The 19659-nt window shown below is 40.7% G+C and overlaps 1 protein-coding gene across 4 annotated transcripts in view; it reads left to right on the top strand.

Moving 5' to 3' along the window:
• Positions 1–3121: 3121 nt before the first annotated feature.
• The window catches only part of AGFG1 (ArfGAP with FG repeats 1), a 37556-nt gene continuing 21018 nt past the window's right edge, over positions 3122–19659 (top strand). For 2 of the 4 annotated variants that reach the window (XM_067301898.1, XM_067301897.1), the window contains exons 1-2: positions 3125–3324; positions 12658–12751. In XM_067301898.1, coding sequence (XP_067157999.1) covers positions 3158–3324; positions 12658–12751 — 261 coding nt within the window. In that variant the 5' untranslated portion in view covers positions 3125–3157. Of the gene's footprint in view, positions 3325–12657; positions 12752–19659 lie in introns of all 4 variants that reach the window. The other 2 variants (XM_067301896.1, XM_067301895.1) reach the window with 2 other exon arrangements.

Raw genomic sequence — 19659 nt, 5'->3', positions numbered from 1 at the left:
TACATTCTTAGACACTTGTTTCTTTTGGTTCTGACAATAATTTCCTTAGACTATGTGCTTGTAAATTATAATTTATATCCATATTATCCCATATTCAAGGGCTTACTTAAGTCATGCCTTTGGAAATGATTGCCCCTGACTGAGCTAGCTTTTAAGTTTTGTTTTTTTGTTTTTATGTAAAAATGTTACAAGAATAAGAGGCCATTATTATACTTTCTGTTAGCAAATTAATGTTAATGCTAAAAGCTGCAGCAGGTGCAGCTGGGATTAAGCACTTTCAGAATAAACAGCTGGCCACTATATTTCCGACCACAAAAGCATAAATTTGATCATTAGGAGGAGAGAATGAAGAATAAATTTGGACAGAGAAGCTGTAGGAATAGAAAATCAGGGTCTAAGGTAGAGAAACAGAAAAATACATCAGGAAAAAGAAAACTGAAGAGTAAAGCCAATGTAGGGTTTTTATTAATGTGTATTATTTGTGCATTTTTGTCCTTAGTGATTTAGAGAAAAATAAGCTGTTTGCTTTGAGGAAACTAATGCTAGCTGTGAGTTTCAAATGAGAGCAACAAAAAATAGAAAAGGGGAGACTGGAAGAACAGCGAGAGTTACACTGTTGTTTTGGGGGAGGTGAAACAGGGCTTGAAATAATGTGGGATAGTACTTAAAGATGAAATGTCAACCTCCAAAGCCAGTTTTCAGACCTATATATGTCTAAAATATAACACACAAATTCATACTTAGTTACTTGTATTTTTCAAGCAGCTATTCCTATGGAAAACAAGATGGTATGATTTAGATGTAGAAACCCAAGATTTGGAGCAAATGTGCTCACACTCTCTGGAAGAATCCAAATCCCATAGATCTTATGGGTATTTGTAAAAGGGTGCATCCCCTTAACCCTGTGAAATCATATTATGCAATTTCCTGGTGCAAATTTTCATTATAAAACAGAATGGAAATGGCCAATATTTTTAAAATGTGATTCCTAAAACAAATGAATGCTAAAAAGGGAATTTGTCTACTAATACAAGTCCATCTTGGTACTGACTATGAACAATGTCATAGCTGTGTTCATGAAACAAATTAGAGCCTGATCTACTGTACCATGAGAGTAGGGAGATTCCTACTGAACTTTGTTATTGACTGAAATGGTACTAGGATTTTTCCTGTCATCTCAATCCTACATTTTAATGGCAATGACAACTTCCATAACAACAATATTTTTATTAACAACTGTTTATATTCATGCAAATGTATTCCTGACACAAACAGTTAAAGTTGGATATTCCCATTTCAGCTACAAAGCACCTCTGACTATGGCTGAAACAAAATCAAAGTTGTATTTAGCTTCTATCTGCTACAGCAGATGCCCTAGCCAATCATTGCTCTCCAAAGTATTTTTTCAAGAAAAAAAATGTTTTTTAACATTTAAACTTTTTTAAATTTAGGTCATCTTCTCATACACAAAGTGACAATCTCCAAGGCTAGCATGTTTAATAGAAGGCAAAAAAAGAAAGCTTCTGAATAATATGAATAATAGCATTTCAGAGAGAAGTGAAAAATGAAAGTGAGAATTTACTCCTTAAAAGGCTAGAAATATCTCGTTTGCTTTTAAGAGTCCTGTTTATGCATTTGTGATTATTTAATGATATAATGATGTTTATTTTTCACTATGAAAACTCCTGACATCTGTATTAAAAGTATTTGAGATCAGTGTATACCCTGGTTTTATGACGGGTTGATCAGCTCATGTAAATTGGCACTTCCAGAGAAATCAGTGGAGGAATGCCAAGTTACTGATGCTGAACACCTAGTCCTAGATTTTTTAAAATAAAACTATGAGGAAAACACTGTGGATCAGATCTGGCTCCCAAAAAGCCAACACTGAAATATGTACTGACGTCAGTGATGCAAAACATGACCCTAAATATACAGTATAGGCAGACCATTCAATCTTAGAAGATGTTAATCACATGGCGTTGCTAGGCAGTTCTGCAAATTAAGTCACTAAAAAACAAACTATGTTCAATAATTCTTTTTTTAAAAATAGTTTGCACTGTCGAAAAACATTCCTTTAGACACTGCACCTTTATAAATAACAAAGGCATTTTTTGCAGTTTAGTGGCAGATCCACGGCAGAAGCACGGGCTCCTCAAGGATACCTCCGGCAACACGGGACCGTCGGCTCCGTGTTCTTTCCCTGGGCGAGAAAAGCATGCGGGTGGGCACCGACAGCCACGTGCACCGGGGACATTGCCTAGGTTTGATCTGAGGAACAGCTAAAAGACGGAGGCCCGTAGCGATGTTCTTCTCGCAAACCCGACCGCGGCCTGAGAAGCGCGGTATCGCAGCCGGGCCTGTCCGCAGGGCGCAGCCCCGCAGCCGGCAGCGGCCGGGCGCGGCCGTTACTCAGGCAGCGGGATGGCCGCCCGCCGCTTCCACGGAGCCCGCAGGCTTTGGGGGCGGGCGGGCGGGCGGCCGCCAAGGCGCCCTTAGGCAGCAGCACCCCGCAGCGCCCACCCAGCCGTCGAGGCGGCGCCGCCGCCGCTTTCCCGCCCGCCGCGCGGCGCCCCCCAACGGCCGCGCCTCGCGCTCCCCCGCGGGGCGGGGCGGGGCGGGGCGGAGGGGGCGGGGCGAACCCCTCCTCTCCCCTCCCCTCCCCCAGAGGGGGCCACCGCCCCCCCCGTTCCCTGGAGCGCCCCGCCGCCCCCCGCCCGCGGTCGCAGCCGGAGAGGCCCCGCCCCCATACCCGCCCCCTCCCCGCCCCCGCCGGGTCACGCCAGGTAGCGGCGGCGGCGGGGGCAGTCGCGTGCGTCCTCCGGCGCGACAGGGGGCGCTGCCGCCGGGGCGCGCGCGGGGCGCCGCCGCCATCTCCTTGTCCGATCCCGTAAAGGTGTCGCGCAGGTTCCGCCCGAGCTCGTCATTCAGCCGCCCCGGGCCTGGCGCCGCCGCCGCCGCCGGCCTCCTCCGCCGCGCCGCCGCCCTCGGCCCGCCCCCGCGCTGCCGCCGGCCGGCCGGCGCGAGCGGCGCCTCGGCGGGCGCCGGCTGCCCCCGCCGCCCCTCCCGGCGCCGGCCGGGCCGCGGAGCGCCGCCGCCGCCGCCGGGTGTGAGCGGGCCCGGCGCCGTGCCGGGCCGTCCCGCCGCCGGCGGCGCCATGGCCGCGAGCGCCAAGCGGAAGCAGGAGGAGAAGCACCTGAAGCTGCTGCGGGAGATGAGCAGCCTCCCGCCCAACCGCAAGTGCTTCGACTGCGACCAGCGCGGCCCCACCTACACCGACATGACGGTGGGCAGCTTCGTGTGCACCTCCTGCTCCGGCATCCTGTGAGTGCGCGGCCGCGCCGGGCCCCATCCCGCCGCGCGGGCTGCGGCCTCGCCGGCGGCGCGTCCCCGGGGGCCGCGGCGGCGGCGGCGGCCGCTCCGCGCGGTGGCGCCTCGCCCCGGCCCGGCCCGGGGCCCGAGCCCCGCATGGCCGGTGCGGGGCCGCCGCGGAGGGCGGCGCGGCGCGACCCTGCCGCGGCCCGCGCGGAGGTGTTTCGCTGCGCGGGTCCCCTGCGGCCCGCCCGCCGGGGGCTGGGGGGCACCGGTTCTGGGGTTGTGGTGTTCTCCTGCCTCCGGACAGCGGCACCGGCGCCCCAGGGATCGCTGCAGATGGGGTTAAATCGGCGTTTGGCGAATCCTTTTGGGAGGAGAGGGGCACATGGCCCAACAACTCGGGCTCCAGCCCGTCTCGAAGACATGGGCAGGCTAATGCTGTATTGAATATTGAGGGTTCACTGTATTAAAAAAAAAAAAAAAAAAAAAAAAAAAAAAGAAGCTTTCTTTAACGTTAAGACCACCAGTGTAGCTCTTCAGGTGTCAGATTAGGCTTGACAGTACTCTGTGAAAGAACTCTATAAACTCTGTCTTAGCCTATAATCTCTAGCTTTAGGCTGTTTAGTATACTTGATTGGGAAATGTCGTAGGAATTTTTCTTCCTTTGTATTCATTATTTCCTGCAAAATTATACATTATCTTTAAAAAGGGATTGGCTCTGATAGACTGGCTTGCATTTTTCCTGTTCCTCATTCCTGCATGGGCCTCCCCCTACTCCTCCCTCCTCCACCCTTCTGCTGAAGCAGTGTGTATAAAACTAAAACAGTTGAGATCACTCAGTTCTGAATTTCAGTTTATTTCTTTAGGGTATCAGTTATGCATACATAAATTGGAGAAAAATTCTACTATCTTCAGTGATACTGTTTGCATAGCTAAATCTGTTTGCTTGTTTATTTTCCTGTGGCGTTGTGCTTGTGGAATGGAGAAAAATCAAAGAAGCGGGCAAACTAGGTAATAAATAATATGTCAGATAATTTAGATTTGTGTTTGTAAGGGTCTGAGTTCATGAAAAGCATTTGTGAGCTTAAAGAGCTCTTTTCTAGCCCCTTTCTAAGACACACTGAATAACTACCCCACAGATGTCTTCCAAGTAAGGTCTGCTTTTTTTAGAACAAAGTTGTCAATTATAAAGGGATTCAGAACAAAGCAAACATGTTAGTTCCATGCTGAATTTACATGGAACAAGCTGCCTTTTACACTAGTAGACTTGTAATTAGTCTTGTTCTTTTTCTTTCTTCCCCCCTCTCCCCTTTTTATTTATATTTTGTGTAGACTTCTGAATGAGCCTGATGCAAGTAAAAAAAAAAAAAAAAACAAAAAACCCTATATTGAGGTTGTGGAATGAAAAGAGAGTTTATTTTTTGACATATACATCATACTTAATCAGCCAGCTCTGGCTATTGTTTGTTCTGTTAGCAAACTGTTATTTGTGCTGGCATGTGAAACTATTTTAAGCTGCTGCATAGAGCTCATTTAATGGTTGCACATGTTCCTACTGGTTAAACTGACAGCATGACAAAACTACTCCATGAGAATACTTTCTTTTATTTTCAGGCTTCATAACCTTAATAGACAAATATATCATGAGTTTTGCTGAGACATTTAGCATGGGTTTGAGAGCACTTGTTCATTTATCTGTTGGCCAATAAGTTTGGTCTGTAAAGTCTCTAGTCCAGTTTACGGTAGTATAAAGGATGTACTTGCAGTGAACCAACCAGTAAGCAGGGGACAGCTGTCACTTGCTGTTAAGTTGGCCATCCTTTAGGGGTTACCATGCTTAAAGAGAGCAAGCAGTCTTCTGAAAGAGTTGTCAATGCCTTAGTATTGTAAAATGTAAATAGTTCTCTTGTTCTAAATATGCAGTGGCTTTGTGTGACTATAAAAAAGAAACCACAAACAACACTTTTAGTTGTTACAGCTAGGAAAACCTACACTTAGAGCTGGAGTAAAGAGCCATTGAAAGGACTACTTAAAGTTTTGGTCTGAAATACATCTATGCTTGTTCTTTCATGTTGGCTCGCAAATGCTTTCATAAGTTGTGCATGCAAGATCACATATAACGGTTAATGCCTGAGAACCTAGCCAGTGGGACTTCTTTGTTAATTATGAGACTTAGTGCGGGGATAGGTCATGCTTACTTCAAAACTAGAAGCTGTTATTTTTAATGCTTTAAGCCTTAAAGTCCAAGGATACTTCTGTCAGAACAGTTGTGCATGCGACTTGTTTATTAATGCTTTTCACTGTAGAATTCCACAGCGAAGAAAAGTGACTTGGGAAGAAACTGCGTAGTGGTAAAGGAGTGTAAAAGTACTGCTGCTTCTGTAGTTCTTAACAGCTGCTTGCATTCTACCTCACAACAATTTACTGTAAGGCTTTAATAATATTATTACTTCATCTTGTTTGTATGGTTTATGAGTTGTTTGCATTGCTTCCTATTTTAGTTAATTATTTTCTAATCTGATACAGGAAGTATTCTTCCAGTCTGGTAAGCCAGTTCTTTCAAGTATGAAGTGCTCGATGCAAAATACAGTAAGGTTGCTCAATTAATCTTCGTAAGTGGTAGTTAATATCAGTATCTCCTTAGACAGGCATGCTCTTCTAGATACAATTAATTCTAAACTTTCAAACTCTAATGCCTGGCTTGTAGCTTTTTGCAGTTTTTCTGGAGTATTTTTTCATCATCCTGGCAAGGACAATTTATTCAACACCCCCCCCCCCCCCCCAAAAAAAAAAATACAAAAAAACAACCCTTCATTCACATTCCATCATTAGTTTCCACTAAGGATTTTATGTGTATAGAAAGACAGCAACACTAAATATTGCTAGATTTTAGTTTTAAAAAATGACCCTTTTTCTCTCAGCTGCTTCCAAACAGACTGATTAGCTTGTTCAAGTGCTGCTAAAAACAACGAGGGAAAAATGGTGACTTTGTTATGAAAATTCTGTTTCTGACTTTAATATTAAAGCTGTGTCTTGTTAAAAGTATGAATAACATAGGAGGTCCTTTTCCATGATACATAGGGTTTAAATTCTCTCATCAGGGTTTAACAGAGGAAAAGTTGGGCTGTGTAAAATGAAGCAAGTAGAAGAAAGTATATGGCTGGTAGCTTCATCTTAAAATACCTTTACTTTTCCTCTGTGCTTAAATTCCTCTCATGTGGAAAGAAAGCATCATACATGCTGTGCATAATTCTGCTTTCTGGTGTTGGACAAGAGTGTAAGCCTATGTAGAAATACATACCCAATTTTTCCTCAGAGTGGGAGGGGATAGCTTACAGTTGCTATATTATTAGGTCAAAGATTACTGTGATACAAAAGCAAAAGGCTTCTTTTTATCATAGCAAAACCATGTCTAGAGGAATGTTTCCAGTTTTGTTTTGGCAGAACAGTTCTTTTGGTTTGGGGGAAATCCTTTGAATCAAAGGATTATGTTGGTAGCCATGTCTAGTGTGTCTTTGGATATTGCTGTGTATCCTGTCAGTGGCCATCCTTCCCTTTGTTTTATCAAATGCCTCTTTGCCTTGCTTCTCAGCTATCTGTGCATATCTGCTTTCCAGCACTTCTGTACTTCTCATCAGTCTGCTCCTAGCTTTCCTAAATTAATGTGTTTTAGGATTCTTGAGCAGACAAATTTCTATTTGACTGAAAGACTCCACATCTGTAAGTTTCATACTATTAGAAACTGAAAAAAATATATATGCAGGCAGGATTAAATCAAATATAGTCTGATGTGATAATTTGCTCCTCCCCTTCTCCAAGTTTAAGGAAGTATTTCATTCAGATGCTTGTGTCAGTAAGGAGCAACAAAGAAAATTTAGACTATTTTGTTACTCTGTTTCCTGGGTAAGGGACTTCTGTGTCAGCCAAACTGGAATGTTTGATGGCAGGTATCAGTAACAAATGTAAAAATATATAACTTTGTGTAATGGCAAATTATTGTCTCTTTCCCCAAAAATTATTGCAGAAATTAGAATGTTCTATATACGCAGTGTTGAAGCAAAGGTAAATCAGTTTGTGTCGACACGACATTCCAGTCCTTTTTTCCCCTTCTTAGGAACATGTTTGGAAAATGGTTCTATATGTGTACATACATGTATATCTTCCTTCATTAGGATATTCCCTGTGTGGCTATATTTCTCTTGTTTTTAGTGTCATGGCTGGAGAGCTAGGGAAGTGTCTATACCTCAGTGAATACTATGCAGCTGAGAAAGGAGGGGTTTGTTAAGGAAAAAAAAGTTAAATTACACATTTAGAAGCACAGACAAGGTTATGTGAGCTTTTTGCTGTTAAAAATAAAGTGAGTTCGTGAGATGATAGAGGGTCTCCAGGGAAGTCTGCAAGTATCAGGAATGGCCAGTCCACTGCTTATGCTTGCTTTCTTGTAATAACAATAGCATAGAAACAAAAATGAATACTGTGACATCGGGTTTTTTGAAACCCCTTTTTGCAGGCCCTTGGGGAGGTAGGGCGCTCTAATGTCTTGGGACTCTCCTTGCTGCACTAACTTCCTGCTGCTTAGCAGAGCAGATCGTGCTGGTTTAGGCTTGAGATCATATTAGAATCTGATAGAGGGTGACTTTAGGGTGTTGAATCACCTCCCCTCTCATGGGAATGACTCTGCATCCCAACAGAAGCCGCTTTTTTTCTCTCTCTCTCTTCTACTCCTCCCATCCCTGGCCAGTGTAGTGTTTTCTGAAACTTTGCTGACACCTGAGGTGAACACAGGAATGACTGTTCTTTTCTCTGCCAGCAGTCACAAGTTCAACCATAATTTGCTATTAAATTACGCTAATAACAAACATTTGGTGCCCATTGCTAGTGTTTTGAATGTTAATGTTTAAGTTACCAGACTTCAGAATCTTGTATCAGTGGTTTTAAAGCTTGCTTTGTTTGTAAAGGCTCCGGGTTTTAACAAGAGTAGTTACTCTGATGCTGCTCTCGGTTAGCTTCCCATGTAACAGGCTGTGCCACTGGCAGCTTGGAGCAGCCCAGTGGAGGACGGTCTCCTAGCTGAACGTTCTGGCCGCAGTGCAATTCCCCTGAAATAACAGTTGCTGCGTATAAAGAAGTTTGCATATATGAGTGGGATCCAAGTGTGGGGTATTCGAGCGCTGGTCTGCCGGGCAAGCGCAGGCTGGCAGAGTGGTGTGACTCGGGAGAGGGCTGCGTTCTGGGTTAGCGCTGTGGGGCGGCTGGCTGCTGGCCTCCCCGGAGCTCTGCTGCAGAGGCACAAGTCGTTGGTACTGCTCTACATGCGCAGGTCGCAAATCTTCATGCTGGTATCCATGCAGTCTCGTGAGAAGGAAGCGGCTGCCTGCTAGTGAGGAGTACATGCCACATAGAAATCTGGGCATTATTGACTAAGGAATTATCCATCTTGCTGCCTTGGGTAGGCTGTAAAGCACTAGCAGTGTGTGAAGCACCTGACTAATAGATGAGAAGAAACAATGGAGGAGTTAGATATGTTTTTCCTGTGGGAAAAGCAGGCTTATCTCCTCATAAGGGATAGCTGTACTTGGCTGTCTACCAGTAAGCTTCCCCCATATGCAGGCGAGTTGTTTGTGAATCATTTGAGTCATAAGTATTTTCTGTAGGTAAGGAAGGGTAAAATATCAGAATTTTAAAGTAAGAGTAGCTTTAGTACTTAGGTTTGGTTCTCAAGTTCTGCTTCATAAATTCCACAGCTGTTCTGTCTTAGGGAGATTCTAGTCAGTTTGTGGGGATAATGTGATTGAAAGTGTCTGATGCTAGCTGGAAATCATAAAAAGAGGTGTGTGGGTGTGTTTTTGTTTGTTTTTGTTTGTTTTTGTTGTTTTGGGTGGTTTTTTTTAAAGCTGTTCCTGATGGTAGAATCTAAGTACGGTTGTTTAGCTAAGGAACTTTGTGCATGTCTTTTGGGTTATATTTGTGTGCTGTGTAATGCAGCCTCTGGTCTTGCATGCTATGCTCCAGTCTGACTTCTTATTCTGCTTTTGTATAAGAGGCTTTTCAGAGGCTTTTTTCCTCCTGGCCATCTTAAACATTTAAAAAATAAATACTCATATATACCGTACTGCAGCTTGGTTGCTAGCTTTGCAATTCTGAGTATTAAAGTCATGCTCAAAATTTCCTGTCTTTCAGGAGAGTAAGTCTTCTGGATCACTAGTGGGGTGACATTCTCTTTTTCATCATGCAAGATATCTGACACTCCTGTGTCGTGACCCACTCTTTAGAAGCAGGGCATATTTCCTTCCTTTACTAGGCTGCTTTGGAGGGTGTAAAAGAAATGAGAATTCATCTTATTCCACATCTTGGGTGTAACTTTTAAGTCGGGGAACATTTTCGGGTGTAACTTTTAAGTCGAGAAACTTAAAGCTCTTAGGCAGTCTTCGTTGAAGAGAGGGGTATGTGGAGGGAAATCTTTCTAGTTAGACTATCAAGTGCAAACAATCTAGTCTGCTTTAAATATATTAAAAATTGCTGCTTAACAGAGCTGAAGATGTACACTTGCCTATGTAAATGCACATGGAGAGCACTAAGAGATTAGTTTACAGTAGGTACATGTGTTTTCTACCACTTAAGTAACTTGTGCAGTGCCTTTGAATTGCAAACAAGCATGTGATACAGCACTTAAACTGTATTCACTGTAAAAATGAATTTCCAGTGTAAGATAGTGTGACCCTTTATATGTACTATGCATGCTGAAAAACATGGGAACGTGTTACTGAATAATCCGAGCTTTTAGAATGTTTATGGAATAATAGTTTATAGCTGTCTAATTGTGAACATTCCTCAATGCGAGAACAGTAAATTTTAACAGACTAAGGTAGGCAGAAACACTTTTATACTTAGCTTAAAAGTAAGGGACAGTGATTATGGCATAATATTTAGTGAAACATACCTATGCGAGATGTCAGCTGGATGTCACTTTTGTTTCTGTGCTGTTCCTTAATATGTGATTCTACAATGCGGTTTAGTGAAATGTAGTTATTCAATTGTGCACACACACACAGAGCAAGAAGTTATGTTTAAAGAAAAAAAACCCAAAAAACTAATACCAGCAGCAGATCTGAAACTCAGTGGGTTTTAGCTACATAGAACTCTGAAGATTTTTTTAAGTTGATATGTCTTAAAATGAGTATTCAGAAAAATTTAGGTAATACCATATTTTAATAATAATATTGCTTATTTGTGAAATAGATATGCATTTAACTGATGACTCAGTGAGGGAAGTTAGGTTGTTAATTTTGGCTTAATGTGGAACTTGGACATCTTGAGAAAAATTCATTTACTGAAGAAATTGCTAAGGAGAATAAACAAACTACCTCAACCTTTCTCACAAAACTTAATAAAACTTCTGCCCTCTTGCTGAGATGCTGAACTGCTCAACCATGTAGTCTAATTTTAGACACTTAAATTAGAAAAATTTGCTTAAGCAAATAGCTTTCTGTAAACTTTTAATTCTTATGCCAATGGGTTTGCATATGACTTCTGCTTTCAGGATGCGCTCAATCAATTTCACTGTATTTCTTGGTAAAATACAGTGAATTGGTTTTCCAAGTGTTTCAAATATTAAGGGTTTTAAAACTTTTTTTTAATTGAAACAGGCTACAGTGTACTGATTAGCATTCTAAACAGTACCCACTTTTTAGTTCATTGTTTTTAAAAAATGGAGACAATTTTATTTATTTATTTTTTTAGAGAGAGGAACAGAGTTGTATTCTTTTTCCACGTACAGCGTGAATTTAGGCATCAATGTGAATTTGCAAAGTAAAGTCACAATAAATATATGTATTTTTCCATCTAATCCGCCTAACCAGAAGTTCAAAGTGCTAAATGTTCCCTTTAAAAATTCAAGGACTATAAAGGTTAAGATCTCTTTAACCTTTGGTGCATCAGATTTTTCTCATCCACTGTTTTGATGGAAAACAATTCAATTTACAGTTAATGTTCCTGGAACAATCGCAGGGAGTCGGGAGTATTAAAGAAAACTACTAGTCTTCTCTAATTACATGTCAGTGACTTGCATTCCTAAAGGCATTCTGAACCAAGCTTATAATTAATGCCAAGTAATAAATGTAAGCAATAAAGCTAACTCTTACCGTTGATTTGTTAGTAATTTGTTAGCTCTGTGTTACTTTCCTGGAAAGCCTCCCTCAACCTCTTTTCTGGAAACTTTCTTCTCATATACATAACTGCACAATTTTATGTAGCTATGAGATATCAAAGCAATGTATATTAATTTTTTTTAAGATGGTATCACATAAATGCAGGACTGATTATCCTGAGTGTTTAACTAACACAATTGTATTGCCTTTGTTAAACAGTAGAGATACTAGCTTATGTAGGTTGTGATGTTCTTGATTTCATTGAGCAAAACATGGTTAGATATTAATTAGAAGTATTTGTGGGCAAAAACGGTAGTTAGCATGTGTTTAAAGAAAAAGTTTGAGCAACTAACAGGTTTTTTACTGGCACTGTTGCTCAGCAGAGTTATTCTCTACACTTGCAAGTTTTGACTGAATTTGACAAGTAAGGCTTTGGCAACAAAACGGACTTGAGCGTCAGCCTCTGTGGTGTGGATGTGAGACTGGTGCCAATTTTTGCTTAAGGCAGAGCCGCTGAACCCTTGAGCTACTGCCTTAGTAATGGTAGCTGTCATTTGAGAGCACAATAGAAAAGTCTTCCTTTGGCTTCTGTTGCTGTTAGCTGCCTAGTGTTGAGAAGGGGGAAGACGACAAACCTTATGGAAAGAGGGGCAAGAAGTAAACTAGAAAAAAAGATACTGGAAGGTAATGGGAAATATAGGTTAGAGCAAGAGAAAAAGAGAATCTGGGCTGGGGAGTTTAATTTAAGAAATCTAGTGATTAGGTAGGAATTGTAGTGAGACTAGGTCCCTCTGTAAAGGAGGGGGAGAGGGAAGGTAAACAACAGAGGCACAAGATTGGGAGGGAGGACAGAGGCAAGGGCAAACGAATTTAGGGAAGTAGATGAGAGTTTAAAAAAAAAAAAAGTCTAGTTATATGTTCATAAACTTGCACAGAAAGGGCCAGGGTTAGTTTGCATGTACAAACATATACGTTGGTCTCATCTAAAATTCAATTATTTAACTTTGAAGGCTAAATTTTACTTTAAGACAAGCTTGTATATAGTGTTTAAGTTGTGTGGCAGTACAAAATGAGTGCAGTTTCCAGAGCCAGCTCTTTAATATTAAAACTGACTTAATTTTGCTTGTAATGTCAAAAGTGATTGTATGATGACAGATTTCCAGAATACTGACTAAATGCTTCTTGTTTCTTTTAGACGGGGCTTGAATCCACCCCACAGAGTGAAATCGATTTCAATGACTACTTTCACACAACAGGAAATAGAATTTCTGCAGAAACATGGAAATGAAGTAAGTATTAAATGGAGAATATCAAGTGTGTGGTGGCATTTTAATACCAAACTTTGAAATTCTACTTAAGCAAAACTTGAGTGTGCTTTGTAGCAAAAAGTAGACAGAAGCCTTCAGTTATTTGAAGTGATACTTCTAAGGACCTCATTTCACTTAGGTAGATATCATCATAATATTACTTACGTGTTGTTGCACAGCCTAGACAATCTAGATTTATACGATCGGTGCTTCTGAGCTGGGTTACGTTTTGCTTTTGCATGAGGCAGTATGCATCTGCCTTTTCTCAGCAAGCCCAGACCTTAAGATTGACTGCAGCAGTGTCTCCTGAAAGATTGTACTGTGACCAAAATAAATTTCTTGCCTGTAGCTGTATTTCTACAGAGTAGGTGTCAGAAAATCTTACAACTGCTTCAGTAGCCTCTTTCTTTAATGAAAATATATCAATATGCTTAAGGTCCTTGAAAAGAGGAAGAAAGGGGGAGATTTTTTCCCCTTTAAGGATCAGAAAATAAACAACTATGTTTAGAGTGGCTTGGGGCAGCTCTGAAGATGCAAGTCCCAGTGTGTGTGGTGTGTGTGAGGTCCCCCTGTCCCCTGGTGAAAACTAAAGCCCGGGTAAATCTTTGACACAGAGCATGTGAACCCCTGGATGTGGCTATTGCGCTCCTCAATTTGAGGATGAGCTGTATATTCTAATATACTACAGCATTGCGGATTTAGAGGCAGCTTTTGCTTCTAATCTTAATGACTGTTTTACTGAAAAAAGTTCTGTTTCACTTTGGATCTGTGTTCTGTTTTAGTAGAGCTATTGATTGGAAGCTATGGAGCATGTTACTGGTATCTTCTCTTGAAGCTTTGTTGGGATAAATCCAATCATTAGCTAAAATACTGATACCTAATGTTCTTAAGCTTAACCCAATTCATAACTGTCAGCTTTAAGAATGAAAAAAAGTAGCTGTTTCTTTTTCTGTCCTTGCAATAATATGCATTATTTATTGAAAAAAAACCTGTTAGCGGATAGTTCCTTTAGACAGAGCTAGGATAAGATCTGAAGTTTTCCAGATGTTATAAAATATTCTTAATGGATTTAACTAGTGTTTTGAAAATGTTGTGGTGTATTAAACCTGTGTAACATTGTGTATGATGTAGCATATTGTTGGCCTTTTGCATAGGGAGCGTGATAAAGGCCGTTTTCATGAATTTTGATAAAGTATGTTGGTAGAGTCTTTTGCCATAAGTGAAGCTTCATTTTAAGCTTCAGATCTGTACAGAAAAATAAATATCTATTTTGATCTCAGTTCTTCCTGAATCTGCAATGGCTAGAAAATACAACCAGCTTCACTTACCACTGATTTGAAACCTTAAATTATCCCTGCTCAGTCACTGAGTGATTTCTCCTTCTAGTTATAGTCCTGACTACCCCAGCATCAGAACTGTTGTAGTTTATATATCATTTATTATCAACATAAAAACATGTAACAGATATTTAGAATAGTACAGTATGCTTTGATAGCAGGGGGTTTTGTGTTTGTTGTTGTACTTATTCCTCTAATTAATAAAAGTACTGCAATGGTTTAAATGAGCTACCTCATAAATAAGTTGTCCTCCTAAGTTAGTTTAATTCGGGGTTATTGGGAAGGAGTGCATTGCCTTAGTTCTAAAGTAACATTGAATAGATATTTGTAGTTGCAGACTTAACAGTTGCTCAAAAACTGAACAAAAGTGAGACTGTCTTTGCCGTATTTGGAGACATCTATAGTTTGGTGTTGCTTACTTCTCTGCAGGCATAAGCTGTTGTCCAGACTCCATTTTTGCTGATATTGGGGCTAGCTCACTTTTGCAGAAAGAATGGAAACGCATTCAAGCTGATACTCTTCAAATGCCTTCTGGGGTTCCTTTTGAAGGATAAAGGCAATTTTTTTTGTGGTTGACTTGGGAGATAGGATTTTTACCCCTCCCACTATTTCTTCACATAGAGCAATGTTGAGGTATTTCTGTACTGTATTTACATGATAGGAATAAAGAGGAGAGTGGCTTAGGGATGACTTTGTTTGAACACTCATAATCAAATGAAGCTAAGGTTGTTGATTACACCTCTAATTCAGTTGGGTAATGTAAGTAGAAAGTGAACTCACTGTAGGAAGTGGAGGTGGTACACATCTCTTGTTGCCATTATATCTATGAATGTTTATTTGGAGGCTTACGCACCTGATACATAGCTATCTCTAATACATTCTTGAAACATTCAGTGCCAGACACTTAACTTTTTCGGATAGCTTATTCTAATACCCAAGTAGTGGTGGGAAATGATTTAGATGATCCTGTATTTAGAAAATCTGTATTGTTCTGGGGACAAAGATGATGTTTACCTGAGCTAATGAGTAGAATGCTGTGCAGGTATGTTCAACTTTCTGCGATAAGTTTAATAGTACTTAGTTTCGTTTTGGTGCTGACCTTCATGACTCTTGATAGCACCTGCAGATTTGTGCAAGTGTTTCTTTCCAGTTTCCAGGAGGACATGCAACTCCAGAACCACTAACGGTATGGGGCCGGTTCAGAGCTGGTGTTTGGCCTGACCAAAATGCTTTTCTAGGATCTCCCTTACTATGAAATACGGCTTTGAAATTCTGGAGTGGAAAGGGTAGGAGTAAGCTGGAGCTGATGAGTCCTGACAGCGTGAACTGTGCAGCCAGGTGTCTTCATAGTACATCCCTGGTTCTACTAATATGGTATAGAGATACACGAGCTGATTGTGTGTAGGACAATGTCGTTGTTCAGCAGGATTTACTAGCTTGCTCTCTGTGCTTATGAAAGCAGAGAGCTTCAGGACCAAAACAGACTTTGAAATCAGTATGCTGGAAGTATAAAATTTTTTTCACATACAGAGATTAATGAATAATATTGACATCAGAAGTGCTGATTTACTAAACAAAGCTATAACTTGCTTATGTAACGGAACTGTTTCCAAATCTTTCTTCCTGTGGTGAGTGTTATGTTTTGGAACATAGTTTTGTTGTGTGGTAATGTGCAGCTTTTGCACTGTCAGGGTTACATTTGGTGCATAACTGAGGATGGAGGGGGGAGGGCTTGACAAAGAAATTTAATCTGGCATTTACCAGACTCATTAAAGGTAATACCTCATTAGAGCTTTTTAAACTAGAGATTGATCTGTATAATCTTCCTATGCAGTGGAATGTCCAGGTCTAAGCAAGAAGTGCTCTATTGCTGTAGGTCTGGTAGTAGGCTTTTTCTAGTGTAGGTATGCCTTTTGCCAGCAAAAATACGTGTCCTGTTACAGCTTTTCTTTGCTGCACGCAAGAGAACAAGGCTTCATGAGCAAAAGCTTAGTTTTGCTGGCCTCGCTGAATCTGTATTATTCCTAACCAGCACAGCTATGCTAACAGGAGTTTCTAGTGTGGTGGCTCAGTGTGTTGTGCAAGCAGAAGGCCTTTGTCTGTCTTTCCATAGCCGCCTTCCCCCACACACTGAAAATCTGTGTCAGTGAAATAGTTATGACATGGTTAAGTGTTGTTTGGTGTTTGAAATATGTAGCACTGGAATAGAGGCAGCTGCCATCTCAGATTATTTCAGGCTTCCTGCAAAATTGGACAGATGCCGCTGAATTCTTTTTCTTTACTAGTGTGTTTTTTAAGTGGTCCTCTACTTCCCCACTCTCTCAACTCGAGAAACAAAACCAAAAGCTAGAAATTTATGGAAAACAATAAAGTCTGTTTCTTTCATGCTTTGAGCCCTGCCTGGAACTCCTGAAAGCATGAAATGCTATTAGGAGGCAGGATTTTAAACCTGAAGCCTTTCTGGGTGTGCGTGTTTTTGTATACAGGATGTGCAGTAGATGGGATAAGTTCTTTATTCCTTAATGCCAAACCTGAAAACAAAGGTAGTTACTCAAACTGTAGGACTACAAACCTAGATGATGTTTGGAAACAAGAATAGGTAAATGCAGTTATTCTAGCAAAACAATTCTCTCTCAAACATAACTTGCTGTTGAGTGTGGAAACCAGTGGTATGAAGAGAAGTATAATTAAAGGCTTTATTATAACATACAGTATGCACTTGGCCCAATTTTTCCTTTCCACAATATATTAAGTTATGGCAACTCACTGTTTCTGCCTTTCTACCCTCCTGGATTTTTATCTAGGTCGGGGTGAGTAGGTTGAAGGTGGTTGTAATTCTGTCTTTGCATGCTGCACTTACCTAATTCTGAACTTCCCAGTATCTAGCTGGCAAATGTCTAATGACGGCCCTTGCAGGACTGGAGTTCATTGGCAGAAAACAGGTGCTGTTCTTCCCCAAGCCAGTTGTAAAAGGATTCTTATGAACTTTCTGAATCTCACAAGGATAAATAATGCTGAATCTTGATTTCTACTTATTATTGTCAGCTGACAAGATAAAACTTGATTTTATCTTGTTATTTAACAGCTTCCACAATGTCCACTGAGAAGTAGTAGAGGCAGGCAAAACTTCAAAGTTTTGCTCCTGCCAACCTTTCCACAAAAGTAGACTTTAAAATACTGCATACTCTTAAATCATTCTGACTTAAATGCTGTCTTGGTAGTCATGTTTTTTTTTTCCTTTTTCTTCTTCCTACATTGGTGAACCAGTGGGACATGGATTAATTATACTTTTCAGGGGCAGCTAACAATGATTATGGATTGTTGGATATGTTCCACTGTTTCTAGGGGCTCTGACATAACTTGAATGTTTACTCTTGGCTCCAGCAAAGCCAGGCTCTTCTCCCCTAAGCAGAGTATTTTGTTTTAATAGACCTTTGGTTATCAAAAGGAGTACTACAGCAAGACTTTCGGTGAATGGACAGAGCTTTTGAGCAGAGGCTTATTTGTGCTGCTTTTGCAAAGCAACAATATTAATATTAAATGGCTGAATCAGAGTGTGGCCAAGGAGATGGTGAGAAAGTCGAAGAATTTATAGGCCTGGTCCCTCAAAGGTAAAGTTTTGTAACTTTGTGATGAGGTAGGATGCTTCTTTATGTATCATTTGTAAAAGCTGAGGAGTGACTAATTTTGTTACAAGGGAGTTTAAGATGAAACTGGGGCGGTAGCATTATCTGAATCAGCCCTGCAAATCTGATTAATATACAGAATTGTTACAGAGCAGAAAAGGGGTTTAAAATGCACATTGTTTGGCATGTCAAATCCAAAATTCTCAAAGCGTATATTGTTCTGAGTTTTTGCTGCTTTTGATAATTATGTCCTTGTGGGGGGTGTCCTTTTTTGGTATAGATCCTAAGTTTATATTTGAAAACTAAATTGGAGGGAAACTTCATGTTTAACAGAACTACTAGTCTCTCAAAGCTTGGTTTTGTATGGATTTATGTGCCCTTTCCTGTCTTTTTGCACTTTTTTCCCCTTATCCTGTAAGTAATAGCTGAGCACATGCTGTGTCATGCACATGCTGTGAATGACTGTGTCCTTGCTCGTTCATGGATCAGACCAGAGAGAATATATGGCTGAGGCTCATGCTGAAGTATTCTCTTCACTGAAGTTCCTAGTCTGGTTTTCTACTTTATCACTAACTTTTTGTTAAAATTAATCTTTTAGTATCTCAAGTACTGTCAAATCCAGGTAGGGGTTTTAAAAGCGTGGAGAGTAACTTATAGCAAGGATCCTTATGCCAAGGATATAAATGCTAAGCGATCTTTCCCCATTAGCAATCACCAGCAACTTGTATGACACACAAATGAGTTTCTTGATATTCATATCATAAAAATAAGTTTTAAATAGCTTTGAAATTAAAAAAAAAAGTGATGGTCTGGTAAGTAAGAATATTTGCATTTCTCACTTAGAGAACAAACTTTTCTTTGCGCAAAATTCAGTACTGTTAGTGAATTCTTATTTTAAGGCTATGGAAAGGTAACTGTTTCATAGATAATCGTATAATAATGCAGTTTCTGTCTCTGACCATAATTAATATTTTTTTGTATTTCAATTTCTAACTTTGATTTCGTCCCATGATATCCCATGTGCTGACAAGCACAGCGCACTGCTGTTTGCTTTTGCGTGTGTGTGTGTGGTGGGGCTTTTTTGATGGCTGAAAATTGGATATTGTGGCTGGCTTGAGGCCTAATCAATGCAGTATTGTGGATCCCTGTCAAGTCAGATGATAGCAACAAAAGTATAGCTAGAAAGAGCGTATAGGTCACTAGCAAATGAGTGAAGACAATGAGCCTTTTACTGTGGTCTGAATGCTTGCTTGGAACGGCTGCTGATGTTCAAAGCATTGGGTGGTACTTTATACAGACAGACAAAACTGTGCCCTTTATTAGTTTCTCTTGTGATATGAAAGCTTTATAAAAGCTGGCTTTCTGAAGAGCTTGTCTGTGTTTAAGACTTCTAAGGAATTGTACCTATGAACTCCTTATATAAAAAGAAACTTGCATGAAATTTAATTTGCATCTCTAAGTTTGCAGTTTGCATGTCTAAATAGTAAATGTTTTAACCAGTGTTTGCATGGCTGCTGCTGTCAAACCCTGCTTATTAAAATGAGAACTTCTTGCTGAAATGTGTGAAACTAAGTCTAGGTTTTTTTGGTGGTTGTGTGTTGTCATGGTGCCACCCTTGCCCATTAGTAATACTCTTCTCTCTGCTTCCAGTAACAGAGAATCCATAAAGAGTGCTTGGCAGACTAATTAACCAACACTGCTGTAATAGTGACTTAAGGCCTATTTCACACTTCTTTTGTGTTTAGGAATTTAAAAGAAATTAGTGGCTCCAAGAAACACTTTTGGAAACTTGCTTTCTGAAGGTTTAATATTCCAGAATTGACACCTTTTTTAAAAAAGCTTGCATGAAGCATCATTTTAAACAATGTGCTTGGACAAATAGTCTTCCTTGATACCTGTGTGCGCGGTCACAGAACTATTACCTACC

This window comes from Apteryx mantelli, chromosome 9 (assembly GCF_036417845.1).
Source record: "Apteryx mantelli isolate bAptMan1 chromosome 9, bAptMan1.hap1, whole genome shotgun sequence".
NCBI lineage: Eukaryota > Metazoa > Chordata > Aves > Apterygiformes > Apterygidae > Apteryx > Apteryx mantelli.
The sequence above is the reverse complement of the archived record's forward strand: the minus strand, read 5'-3'. Positions and strand labels throughout refer to the sequence as shown.